This window comes from Anser anser, assembly GCF_964211835.1.
Source record: "Anser anser genome assembly, chromosome: 20".
Taxonomy (NCBI): domain Eukaryota; kingdom Metazoa; phylum Chordata; class Aves; order Anseriformes; family Anatidae; genus Anser; species Anser anser.
In genome coordinates, this window is record NC_139741.1 from 11,456,206 (window position 1) to 11,469,485 (window position 13,280).

General features: G+C 41.9%; 2 protein-coding genes across 2 annotated transcripts in view; both read left to right on the top strand.

The window, feature by feature from the left end:
- HSF5 (heat shock transcription factor 5) overlaps nucleotides 1-1,021 on the top strand; it is a 28,699-nt gene extending 27,678 nt beyond the window's left edge. The window contains exon 6 of the mRNA XM_083806263.1: nucleotides 9-1,021. Within this exon, the coding sequence (XP_083662389.1) occupies nucleotides 9-76 (68 nt within the window). The 3' untranslated portion in view covers nucleotides 77-1,021. The remainder of the gene's footprint in view (nucleotides 1-8) is intronic.
- Nucleotides 1,022-3,044: 2,023 nt separating this feature from the next.
- RNF43 (ring finger protein 43) overlaps nucleotides 3,045-13,280 on the top strand; it is a 64,205-nt gene continuing 53,969 nt past the window's right edge. Inside the window, exon 1 of the mRNA XM_083806261.1 lies at nucleotides 3,045-5,118. Within this exon, the coding sequence (XP_083662387.1) occupies nucleotides 4,882-5,118 (237 nt within the window). The 5' untranslated portion in view covers nucleotides 3,045-4,881. The remainder of the gene's footprint in view (nucleotides 5,119-13,280) is intronic.

Sequence of the window (13,280 nt, forward strand, 5' to 3'; positions counted from 1 at the left end):
CTTCCTAGATCTCCATCTGCTGGTAGATGTAGCTTGCAAGCAGGGGCATTTTCCAAAGGAAGAAATAAGAGAGTGAGAAGTGGGTGACAAGTATGTGAAAATGTGCAGCAGCTGCCAGCTGGGTTCTCTTGTCGGACTCCAGAGGCAATGTTTTGCACACAACAGGCGCTTTGGATCATTTCAACTGTTTATAAAAAACAAAACAAACAAACAAAAAACAGAACACAAAACACCACTATTTTTTTTTAATTTCATTCTGACTTTGTGAGGTGTTAGTCACTCCATGCTTTCTTACACCTCTTCCATTACATTTTCTACCCGACAAGTTATAAAGCGCCTAGTGGTCAGAATATTTAATGTGAAGTAAATACTTAGCTGCTCATTTTTTTAGATATGGAAAATCTGGACTTCCTGTAAACAGGAACAGCTTTAAAAACTTTTTCCAAAACTTTCTTACTGGGAAGCAAGTTGGTTTTAGTGCTGTATTTGGAATCTTTTTATTTAACATTGTTGGAAGCTACAGTGTACTCGGCACAGATGCTGTTTGGTGCTCTCACCGTCTTTGCTTGAAGTCATACTGTGGCTCTTTAATGGGAATTGTGTATGAAACAAAAGCGCAGGAAAGTCACAAGATTCTAGGTCTGAATGGGTCAGGGATTTCAGGAGAGAAGCTATGGGAAAGATGAGCTAATTTTCTGAGTGATTAACCAGGAAATGCTCTTCTTTCCTAAAGCAATGCTGTGTTTCAGCAACAAGTGTGTCCCTTCTGGTGGGTATCTGTTACACATGACAGCTGCTGATCTTTTACATTTATGGAAAATTGTCCTGTTTTAATAATTTCTTTTTGATTCTAATAATATATGTAATGGTAAGTTATCTGTTGTTTTAGTACTTTATTTTAAGTAGGTCTTAAATACATTTTAACATATTAAATCTGATTGTATTTATATTGATAGTATATTTAAAGTTTTTAATAGCTATGCATTTGTATTTATGTTAATATACTGTTTAAAGGATAAAGTGGGCACAGTCTTTATTTATGTTAGGGAAATACATGTGAAAGAGCACCAAAAACACAGATTTAATTGTGTCATCTGTGTTCATGCTTCTTTTAAAATTAATTAGAGCCAGTCCTTTCACACAAGAAAGAAACAGAATTTATCAGGACCGCCTCAGCTATACCCTCCAGCACTTTATGTAGCTTTTAGCTGTGGTCAGGGTGTCCTAAGTGAACGTTGAGTGGTAGAACGAACCAGGGCAAAGCCTTTGATTATTCACCAGCAGTCCAAACTAGACAAATGCAATCTGAGGATGCTTTTAGGTCAAGGCTAGTGGGAGTGTTACCATACTGGTTGTCCTCAGTTTTGTTATCCTGTATTGTATATTACAGGATATATGTGCAGTACAATTTCAGTTGACATGAATAGTGAAGGGATAGGTGGTTATGTTCAAGTCCTACTTCTTAAATGAAAGTATATGGAAACCATTTGTACATGAATGAGAGTATCTGGGTAGTTAAAAGGAAAAGTTTTTCAATAACATTGCTGCAGCTTGTCGCCTAAGTTTGGTTTCATGCCCTACAGCTGACATGGCTTGAGACTGTTGCATAATATGCTGTGGAAATTGTGGACGATCTGTGTCCTGTAGGAGTTGGTGCCATCAATAGTAGCGGGGTTTGACAGCAGCAGACTAGCCCTCACAGACCAAGGTGTAAGGAGATGGACTTAAAAGGATTTCAGCCTTATCAAACTGGAGCTGCTACCTCTTTAATTCACATACACTACAAAGGGAACTTCTTAGCTTACCTTTCTTATTCCTGCTTGCCACCAAAAGATTTGACCCTTTTGGAGATTTAAGATAGGGGAATCTCAGGGTCTTAGATAATGCTCTGTTGTTCTAAAGGCAAATTACGAAATCTTTCATATTAGAATTTTTTAGTATGCTGATTTAGAAAGGCCATGGAGCTGGCTCTCCTGATGTACATCACTTTCAGAACACACATGGATGTAAGCTCCCTTCATTCTTAACCAGCTCACCCTGACGTAGGGAGAGAGCACAGGAGAAAGGGCACTCGCTAGCTTAGGAAATTAGTATATTGCTGCACAAGGCCTCACGAGTCTCAGGTGGCCCTCTAGATTGAAGGTCTAGTGCTTCAGCACCTTAATGTGGATCTAGTTCAGTCAGTAAATAATAAAAAGTAACTTCTGTAGCAAGACCTTGTTTTTAACTATATTCTTGTTAATGGGAACACAGTGCAATTTTGTTTACCTCGCGGACCTTCTTTTATCGTCCTGCTCAGGCAGCATGGTTGCACCAATCTGCAATAAATTAAACTTTCAAACTGAAATATGGATGTTGCACCTATATTTTCTTTCTTTTGATTTACAAATGATATATTATCATAGTTGGAAAAAGTCCTTCGTGTTTCAGCAGTTCCTCCTGCCACTTTTATCGGCATACACCCCTTACCCCTGGAACCACGTTCTTATTTTTAAAAGCGGAGCAATTCTTCTTTGTGTAACCTTCTACTTTTAAGGAGTTACTCCAGGGATTAGTTTAGCTGTACGCGTAACAACAACAACAACAAAAAAAAGTTCGTTAATCTCCGCTTTCTTGAAGGTGCTTTTTCACCTGCCCGGATCATACGCTTTCTGCAGGCCGGGCATTGTTTTCACGTTGGTGTCTGAGTGCCCTCCTCGAGCACCACTCCATCGCGCGCCCGTTCACCAGTTTCCAGTTGCAACCTTACTTTGAGGTTATAGGTCTGACCTGCAGCATTATTCACCTCTCGGTGATGTCAGAGGAGAGTAACAGTTGAATTCCAGACCTCTGACATCAGCCTGACCTGAAGCCTCGCAGCAAGCAGCGGCCAGAAAAGGGCTACCGCTGCCTCTCGATGGGCGGCAGCGGGGGGAAGGCCGGGGGAAACGCGGGGAGCCCGGCGGGGCCGGGCCGGCGGGGCGGGAGGGGGCGCCCGGGAGCGGGGCCGGGGCCGGGGCGGGCGCTCGGCGCTGCTCCACCCTCACTTTGTGGCAGCAGGTAGGAGCCGCGAGCCGGGAGCCGCGGCCGCCTCGCAGCCCTCCCGCGCCCGGCGCTCGCCCACGGGCGCTGCTGCGGCAGGAAGGCGGCTCCGCGCCCGCCGCGGGATCCGGCCGCCCCCGGCCATGGTCGAGCAGCCCCGCGGGGCTCGCCGCGGCCGCGCTGCCCGTGCCTCGGCTGCCGCCCCGCGCCGCGCCTAGAGCCGGTGCCCGCACGGGCTGCGCGGGGAGGGAGCCCCGGGAAGTCCGCGGGAGTTCTCCCGACAGGGGGCCGGCTTCTTTCCCGAGGCTGTGGGTTGCATGCGGACGCTTCACTTGCAGCCATGCCTGCCCCGGGAGCTTTCTGTCTGCGGTAATTTTCTCCCTTTGATCTCGCTGGATTCTCCGTCGGGCTGTGGAGCGCCACTCGCACCTACCTGCCTGCTGCATGTGCGTGAGGCGGCTTGTCTTCCGCGACTTCTTTTTCAAGGGTTCCTTATTTTTAAGAACAGATTGCCTTTCTAAAAAGGAGCAAGAAGACCCGAACCAAACATCGTCGGACGCACATGGTTTCCTTAAGCTACTGGAAGTAACTTTTTCTGGGATTTGTAGAAGCCTTTCCATCTGTCCCAGCCCCTGCGGGTTGCAGCAGGCGTGCTGCCTAACAGGTTTGCAGATTTTTTTTTTTTTTAATCACTTCTTCTCTTCACAGCAGAGTGAGCGCTCTAAATTTTTGGTTGCACGTACCCCCTGTGTAAAGTCTCCCAGTTATGAAGGCTCCTCGATACGTTTCATGTGACTTTGGGGAAGACCATGGAACTTTATGTTTTTTTTATTTTGTGGGGCCTTTAGTTGGGATCTTCTTGGAAGTGGTAATACCGGAACTCGTAGCGTGAAGGAAACAAGATATGCGGTAACTTTTTGCTTGATACCTGCTTTGCTTGGTGTCTAAGCTTTTAGCATGTTTTGGGGCCTTCTTAAAATCTCCTGGGAACTTGAAACTATGAAGAGAAGCTTCGTACTTCAATAATTATCCTTGGGAATTGCACCCAAAGTCAGACCGAGCCTGGATTGTTAGGAGAAAACTAGAACTGATCTCTAAGCCTGAATGAAGCATTTCTGGCACAGGAAGGATGGAAGGGATTGATTCGCTTTGGAAGGGAACAATACAGTAGCAAACTTTTGTTTTTACCACAAATGCAAGAAATACCTCCTGCATAATTTTTAAGAAGGATACCAGTAACTGTAGACAACATTCAACTTTAAGAGCATGAGCGTATATTGTGGAAGAGATGCCTTGCTGGCAAGAAGGAGATGTGTCTCTCAAGCATGTGTGAGATGGATGTTTTGAACCTGGCGATCTTCCTAATTCTTGGGAAGGAGACACCAGGACGTTGCGTCCATGGAGGAACCTCCCTGTGCCTCCTCTCTGCGGACCTGACGAGTTCTTAATGCTGCGGGAGATTCCTCTGAACTGTCTGAACTGAACCCGTGCTTGCGACCTGCTCGTTCTCTTTTACTGATCTTTCTGGATCTATCTTCTAGAGGAGGGACTCGTAACTTCAGTGGTTGGTTTTTTGTTTGTGTTTTTTTCTTTTTTTTCTGGTTTAAAGTATGCTTTTCAGCTCCAAGCGGCCTTTGAGCACGTGGCACCAAGGAAGAGAAACGATGATGGCGAGAAGCAGGAGGGCCGCGCAGTGAGCAGCGCTGGCAGTGGCTGGTACCTGAGCCCCTCTCTCCCCATTTTCTCGCGCCCCAGGAGCCAGCGCTGCACGCCCTGCACCCGCTGTTGGAAGCTGCTGGCAGGGCGAGGACGCGTTCGGAGCGGTATGTGTGGCCGGAGCGCGCTGCTGCAGCTGGTAGCATGAGTGGTGGCCCCCAGCTGCAGCTGGCTGTCCTCTGGCCTTGGCTGCTCATGGCTACCCTGCAGGTAGGACTTGGCCATACAGGGCTGGCGCTGGCAGCGGCAGTCGAGTCTGAGAGGTCGGCGGCACAGAAGGCGATCATTAGGGTGATCCCCCTGAAAGTGGAGCCGATCATCCTGGAGGGAGAGTTCGCAAATGTCGCTGAGGTTACTCCAGCCGAAGGAAAACTGCTTCAGGTAAGAGCAGCTCCGTTTTATCCAGCCCTGCCCATCTCACGATCCCACTATTTCTATCCTTGCCCCCTTTTTTCTCCTTGCTGCTCCAGCTTCCAGCTTGAAGCATTTGGCTTTATTTCCCGACTACACGTTTATAACCTGAGCAACAAGGTATTTTTCATGTGAGCTGTCCACCTGTTTGTTTTGTTTCTTTGTGCTGCTGCTCTTCAACCCTGCACAGTGTTTTGAGGCAGAAGTGCTTATGTAAGTGGTTGCCTCTTCATTCTGCTACCATATGTAGTCGTGCTAGTATTAATGTTAATTTTGGATATGGTCAATCGATCCCAGGAAGATTATTGCATATCTTAATTGATGGTATAAAGCTGACTGTGTTGAGTCACATGTTGGGACACTAAACATCTAAGAGAAAACATGATTATTTTTTTTTCTGAAATCTGTGCATGCTTCTGCTAATAGCTAGGGTTCTGTTACAGCTAAAATACACATCCAGGTGTTGCCCCCCAGAATTACTGACCCTTCTAGCTGTAGTCTTGCCTGTAGTACCACCTGTACCTGGAAGCTGCATTTTACCCATCCGGTGGTTCCTTTACGGTGCCACCACCATGTATGTTTGTAAGCGAAATTCATGCTGGTTTCTGACCTTTTCTAAGAAGGGAGAGCATCCGAACATCTCACTGTGAGACACAGATGCCACCGGGAGCTGTGCTGTTCAGTGAACAGGCTGATCTCCTGTTTACAATATGCTTTGAGATCAGTTTCTGAGACTTTGTGTACTCTCTCTTTTCTGTTGGTAGTTTGCTCATCATGTGCTTTATTCTTGAAAACCAAGAATGACAAAATCACCCATGTTAATATTGAACCCTAATTTTTGCATGGCTTTTTTCTGGCTTGACTTTGCAAATGTGGTATGTTGCAATCTGAATCTTAATTAAGATTGTAACCTGTAAATTTAAGTTAAAATCAAAAGATTTTTATAGTCTTAAAAGAAAAGAAATGCAATTGAGCCAGCTTTAAAACAGAGTCACATGGCTGAAAATTAAAATAGATAATTTGTGACGTTTATAGATCCTGTTTGCAAAGCCTTTTGAACTAATCGGATAACTGGAATGAAAGCTATGTTATAAAGTTATATTACCAGGGTAAAAAATATCTTAGTCAAATGTACTCAAGGTCCTGTTCTGTCGTGAGGCAATGTCCAGGAAAGTCAATATTTATTCCTTACAAAAACTACAGTGGTGTTGCAACTGAGCACAAAGTATAGAGTATGGACCTTTTTGAAATGAAAAGGTGATAACCTCTTCGGTATGGTGTTTGAATGTTTTTAACCAAATGCAGTGATTCAAACTGTGATTTTTGTGTCACGTGCAGCCATTGAAGCCCACCCTGCAGTGCAAACAAATGAGGCATTTTGAATACTAAGCCATGAATAGTGTGGGGTTTACAAAACTTCATTCTTTAAAAATCATCCTCAAAATGGAGAGGGTTACAGAAACACTAACCTAATCTGCTCGGTTTGTGTAAACAGACACGGACCTGCATTGTATATGATTTTAGGCCCTGGTCCTGCAGCTAGATTTGCACAGGTGATCGTTCCTATTCTGTATCCCGCTGAATTCGGGTTCAGTTTTGAAGAGTTCGCACATCTGGATCTGGTTTCAGGATTAGTGCATGATGTTGGGACTGGAGGGGTCAAACCGCCTGCTGCAGCAGGATGTTTGCATGGTGCTGGGCACAGGGCTCTGGGAAAGCTCGAGTCCACCTCATCCAGTACCCTGTGTATCTTACAGCGTAGTTTCTAATTATGCCACTGCATAATGAACCTTGTGATATTAAATGTCATGTCGATATTTGGGTCCTGAGCCTTCCGTGGGTTCTTGCCTTTGGAAAGTCAAAACTTGAGACCAAATGGGAAATGGAGCCATAACTGCTAAGGTAGAATATGAGTAAGAAATTAGTAGGAAGAACTATTTTTAGTTTGCATTTAAACAGTCAGGTATTAAATACACCTGAATTATGCTCTATTGGAAAATCTCATTTTACATGTGGTTGCCAACATCCCAGTCTTGCAAAAACGTTACAGGCCACGTGCTTAACTTTGATGTCATTGGAACTCTTAGGTAAATAAACTTCAGCCTGTTCACACATACCTTCATAATTGCTTCTTTATATGTAATTTAGGCATCTTTACAATTAATGAACTAAGAAGTCTAGTTTTACGTTGGTTTTGGATTGGCCTTCTTGGCTGTGTCGGAGTCAGTAAGATGCAGCCAGTCCTCATATGCATCACATGAGAACACAAACTGCAGAGTTTAGCTTGGGAAAGGTGAATGCGTAGTCCAGTCCTGCTTTCAAGATAATGTTTTCTTAGGTCAGCAGGATAATGAGGTTGCTTAAGGGTAAGTGCTACAGGATTAGGCCTATATTCAAGTAAAGTTCTATTTAACTTGTAGGTTTCTTACGTTGTTTTGGTAAATATACTTTTGGAAATACATTCCTAATTATATAGAAAATCCAGCATATCCGTGATTGAGTCTCACCAACTATACTTCTACCGTAATATTTTCTTCTTCTCTCTTCTTCCCGACTTGTTCTCCAGGATCATCCACAGAAACTAACCTTGACCATAGTGCTGCATTCTTTAGTGACTTTAAAGCTATCTTTCTTACCTCCCAAATAACCCAAATGCCAAATTCCCACTCGCCCCCCTTTGCCTCATCACCAGTTCTCTGGGAAATGTCTGGGTTTTCATTTCTGCCTTTTGCCCGTCGGGACACCGCTGGGGCCCAGCAGCACTGCCTCTGGCGCTGCAGAGGCTCAGGGCTGCTGCCGGATGATGCAAAGGGAGAGGAATTTCTCAAGTAGGCAGCGCCACTTCAGACTTTATAGGTCAAAAAACCAACACCTTAGACTTCTTACAGAAATTGTCTTCAAGCCTGTTCAGAGCACAAGCTTGCTCAGATATTACATGCTCTAAGCATTAACTATTGCTTAACAAGCAAGAAGTAGCATATGTACTAGCTGGCAGTTTCCAGATGGCTGGAGGTTTAGATCTCTGTTGAGCTCACTGCATGCAATAGTCTGCACTTCTTCTGAAAAAAAGTCCCGGGGAAGTCAGAAAAAGTCCCTGTATTAAAAATGGAAGAACCAAGCCTTTCAGACAAGTAGGCTGTAAAGAATGTATTTGGATCTTACTGCTAAATGGAAATCCAGCAGCAGCTAACGACTCAGCATGCCCTCCAAATCACAACTCCTGTAGCTGTGTGCCAGATTAGCTCCCTTCAATATGATTGCTAATGCAATTTCTACAACCTCTGCTTTTGATATTTTGCTGTTCTGTTAGCTTATTTTTGATGAATAAATCTTGTTTTCCTTCTTCCCCAATGCCTCAGTTTCCATTTGATACTGGAGAGAGTTCACGATGTTATTTTGAAGATACATAGGAAAATAAGGAAATTCATGGAAAGAAAAGGAGAGAGACATTTAGAGACTTGACAAAAGGAGATAAAAGATTTGGAGTCCAATTCGAGTCACAACAGAGTTCACATGCAAATTTAATATTGTGGAAGAAAAAAACTTTATTTGAGAAATAGCACATCGCTTAATTAAAGGCTTTCTAGAAAAGCGGATATACAAGCATACATAAATAAAACAGCACTAGCATCTTTTTTTTTTTTTTTTTGAGTATATATAACCTCAGTCTTGTATACAAGGGAAAGGATGGTACTGCTAGTAGGTATGGTGTGGCTGGGATCATTAATGGACTTTTCTCTTTAGTTCTGGTGCTAGTATTTTTGGAAATAATATTAAAAGTTTGAAAAAGTCCCAAACAATAATATTTGAAAAGAGATACCTAAACTCTCTTTCGTACAGAGAAGGCAAACCGATGGTCAATCACTTTACATGCCTACATGCAGGAAAAAAAATAAGGTAGTAGAAGTCTTACTTTATCACAAGTCTCACAATACTTTGTTTCATTTCCGTATAGTCTTAGCAGTTACATAATTAGGTGATTGCATGAGAAAGTCAACTTTCATTTACCCACTGAGCACATTGTTTTAGCTTATGACTGCAGAAAAAATCTTGACAGCACAGAACAAACTCCCTAAGTGCTCAGAGCAAGGATTATCCTCTTTTCCTCTCACTCCAAAGAAATAAATTATTAAAAAACAAGGTTTTTAAAGTCAGCCTTCTAGTTAGGGTGGAACGAGTGAGAATTAGATCTTAAATCATAAGCTTTTTAGGTGTTGTACACGATCGAAAAGCTGATTATCATTTATAGACGAAGTCAGAAAAGAAGCACGGTGCATTTTGAACAGCAATGACAATTAACCATTGAAGTCACCTTGAAGTTACATACTGGCATGGTGAATTCAACATGATCATCGCAGAAATGGAGTGTTTCCAGTGTTGCAATGCATAGTGCTGCTGGGGAATTACAATCACCTACTTAACTGCTCGTAGAGGGTTACACTCCCAACCCATAAGAAAGTAAATATATTAGTAGTCTTATATACTACCAGCTCCTGGATCAACAAAAGGATGTTGAGTGCATAATGTTGACAGAGATCAAAGAAGTGGGAAAGTCTAACCAAATGATAATGGGGACTTAAATTACCTGTGAATAAACTGGTCAGATAGCACAATAAGAGTAAGTTCAAAGAAGCAATTTCTGCCTCTTGGAACAGCCAGTACTAGAGTACACAGAAAGATATTCTTGACTTAGTGTTGAATAATGTGCAAGAACTAACTGAAAAGCTAGCAATAATTGAGCCACTTATACTGACTGCAGTATAATAAAATTCATTGTCTGAGTACCAGAAAGTAGAACTCCGACAGCAACCTTTAGAACTGGGAATTGCAGTAAAGTGAAACAGTGCAACAAATGGCTCTTATAGTTTAAAAAAAGTATCTTTTGAGGTGATATAAATACTACTCAAGAAAGTAAAAATAGTCTTAGGAAATGTCAAAAGGAATTAAAAAGGCAATTGTACTCCAACAAAAGTACGTTGATAGTGGTCAAGAAACTATTTGGGCCAAACAGACCTTGTAAGATTTGGGTATATCGTATTACGGTAACATACAGTAGAATATACACTATAGATTAGTATAGTATAAGTAATTAGCATTAGTATAGGATTGGTGTTTATTTGAAAGGTGAGCCATTAAAATCCATATGCAGAGTAGGTAGTCTTGGCTAGAATCAGCTCCAGAAAAATTTGAGCTTAGAGGCATCACTTGGGAAGCTCCTAGAGGAACTTCCATCCCTTTCTTGAGCATACACAGAGGTTGAGTTAGAGCTTTGCATTTTGTGTTTTCCCCTTTCCTGGTCCAGAAAATGCTTGATGAAAAGCTATTCTCCATTTAAGAGTTTGAAGGGCTTAAAACTGAAATCTTCTGCCACCAAGGATGTTTCTCAAATGCTCCCTGGTGTACCATCTGTTGCTGGCCCTTGTCCCCGTAGGAGACCCATGGAGGCAAAGACCCATCCTGAGCTGAAGATTTTCAGTACTAAAGAGGGCATGGATCTGGAGGCGCAAGTATTTACATGGGGCAGGCATAAGGAGCAGAAATAAAACCAAGAGCAGCAGAGCAATGCTGCATGGTCAGAAGGCTGTGTCAACAGGGCTGAGTGAAAGCCAGCACAGGACTCCTGGCCATGCACACCCTTCCTGGAATAGCTCCAAGGAGCAAGTGGACATTTCCCAAAGATAAGCTGGCAGGAGGGGTGAGGTTAAAAGGGAAAATTTCTTTTTTTTCTGCGCCTCCATAAACCTAAATGTTTGGTAGGCATTTCATGCAGATTATGAAAGTCTAGACTGAATTGCATGTGAATTCATGATTTTTTTTTAATGGAAGCTTTCAGAATTATCCAAGTAATACAAACTTTGCAAGCTTTGCATGATCAAAGAGAGGTCCGTTTTATTAGAATTTATTTTAAACAAAAATTGTGTTACATATTTTTATATATAACACAATATACTACAATTGTATCTCTGTGTTATTCTATGCTTAGAGCTCTCAAAAGTGCATTAAAGCTTTCTGTGGACTTTCCCCCGAAGTCTTATTCCAACTGAAAACAAGAAAGTTTTAACCTAAAAGGAAGAAAGTAATAAATGAATACAATGGAAAACTTTGATCTTCAGGTCCAACTGTCTTCAGTATCATAAAATCTGTGTAGCAGGGGTTGCCAAGAATCAAATACATGACATTTTGGTTTATAAACAAAGCTGAGTTGTAAGCTGAAACTCAGAGTATGGGGTTGTAGAGCACACTCAAGCAGTCAACATTCAGATTTTACCACTGGTTCTTTCTTAGACAAGTCGTAACCTCTTCGCATGTTTAGGAATTTATTTCTAAAACAGGTAGATGTGAAATGTCTAAAGACAAGTACATATGTCAGTAAAATATTGAACCATGTGTGTATTTATCTCTTTTGCTTTTCTGCTATGTTTTTTGTTACAGTTGTTTTGTTTGTTTGTTTGTTTGTTTTCCTGTAGGGTGCAAGCTGCTCTATGTTCAATAGTTGCATCCAGTCCCTTTAGACTTGAAGTATTAATGTATTAGTTGCATATGTTGTTTTAGATATGTAGTTTTAAGTCGTTAATCCATTTTCAGATTTGGGGTGTTTTCTCTTCTCATCTCACAAAAAGCAACTACAAAGCCTGGGTTTTGTTACTTTGCATCCTTCTTGGTGTCACGTACTTCATTGGTCATCTTCTTGTCAAATTAAGCAACCCTGCAGATGAATTGAAGTCCATCTCAGTACAGGATTTTTTAAGTGGTTGGTTTTTTTGTTTTGTTTTGTTTTGTTTTTCCAAGACATAATATCAGTGCAATCTTTTTACCTAAATAATCAACTTTCAAAATAGCTGTGCCTGTAAGTGATGAAAAGAGATGAATCCTATGCTGTCATTCCTGTTTTAATGCTATCTTTGGGTGCATCAAAAAGCAAATACTAAGAAAATAATGAAAGTGATTCTCCTTTTATACTCAGTGTTAGTAATGTCTCTCTGGAGAGCTTTACCTATTTCTGGTACCCAAGTGTTAAGAAGGATATGGAAGTATTGAAAGAAACTGTAGGGAGAGCTACAGAAATGATCCCACCTACAAAACGTAATGCTTAAGGAACTCAACTATTTTCAGCTTTTTCAAAGTGCAAAATGAAAACTGCAGTATAAATGTATCCATTTACACAAAGGATTGCCTACAAGGAGAGGGTGAGAGCAGCTTAGCAAAGACATAGCCAGATCTAGTAGCTGAAAACTGAAGTTAAATAACCAGTGTTACACAATTGATTACCTCAAATTTTTTAGATAAAACAGATAGGTTCTTCACTGTAAGTAAAATTAAAGGTTACAACAAGTTATCGGGCAAAATTTTGGTTATCCCTCCATTCTAGGTCTTTAAAATTACATTAGATACAGACAGCAAGAAAGGGTATGAAGTAGGCATAAGTGGCCTGGATGGTCATGGTGGTCTCTTGTCTTGGAGTTCTGTGATTTTTTTAAAAAATATCTCTGTTTTTCCAGTATTTCACTGTCATCAGAGAAATAAAGTGTTTTACTGCCTTTCATTTGCCCATAACACTTTCAGCCTGCATTTGGACCTGGCACTTAGGGACAGCGGTTTGGTGGGTGACATTGGTAGTAGAGTGATGGTTGGACCAGATGATCTTGAAGGTCTTTTCCAACCTTAATGATTCTGTGATTCTAAGGAATTGTAATCTCATGCTTCAGAGCTTCTGGCTTGATGCCTGCATGGCTCAGGAGGGAACTCTTCTTGCTCCCTCCATGCAGGGTTGGCCAAGAGTAGACTTGGGACCTTTTCACCTCTTTGGGGGAGCATCAGGGATTGGCCTTGCCTTAAAACAAAACACTAGAACATATGGTCAGTGTAGGTAGTAGAGAGAATATAGTTTCACAAATGTGTAGGCTGTATGCATTACTCCCATGCGCAAGAAAGAAAAGATTGCCAGATTTGAAGTGGAAGACACTTTCTTCCACCACCACCCCATTCAAATTATCAGAAACTTTGGGTGTGTACCATCTTCTCTTGCATTTTGAGACATGAATAATCCTGGATGTGTTCTCACCTTGTCACTTCCCTAGCCCTAAAGGGGCTAGTTAAGGGCATTAGTGGCCCTTTGATTTCTCTTTTGTTCA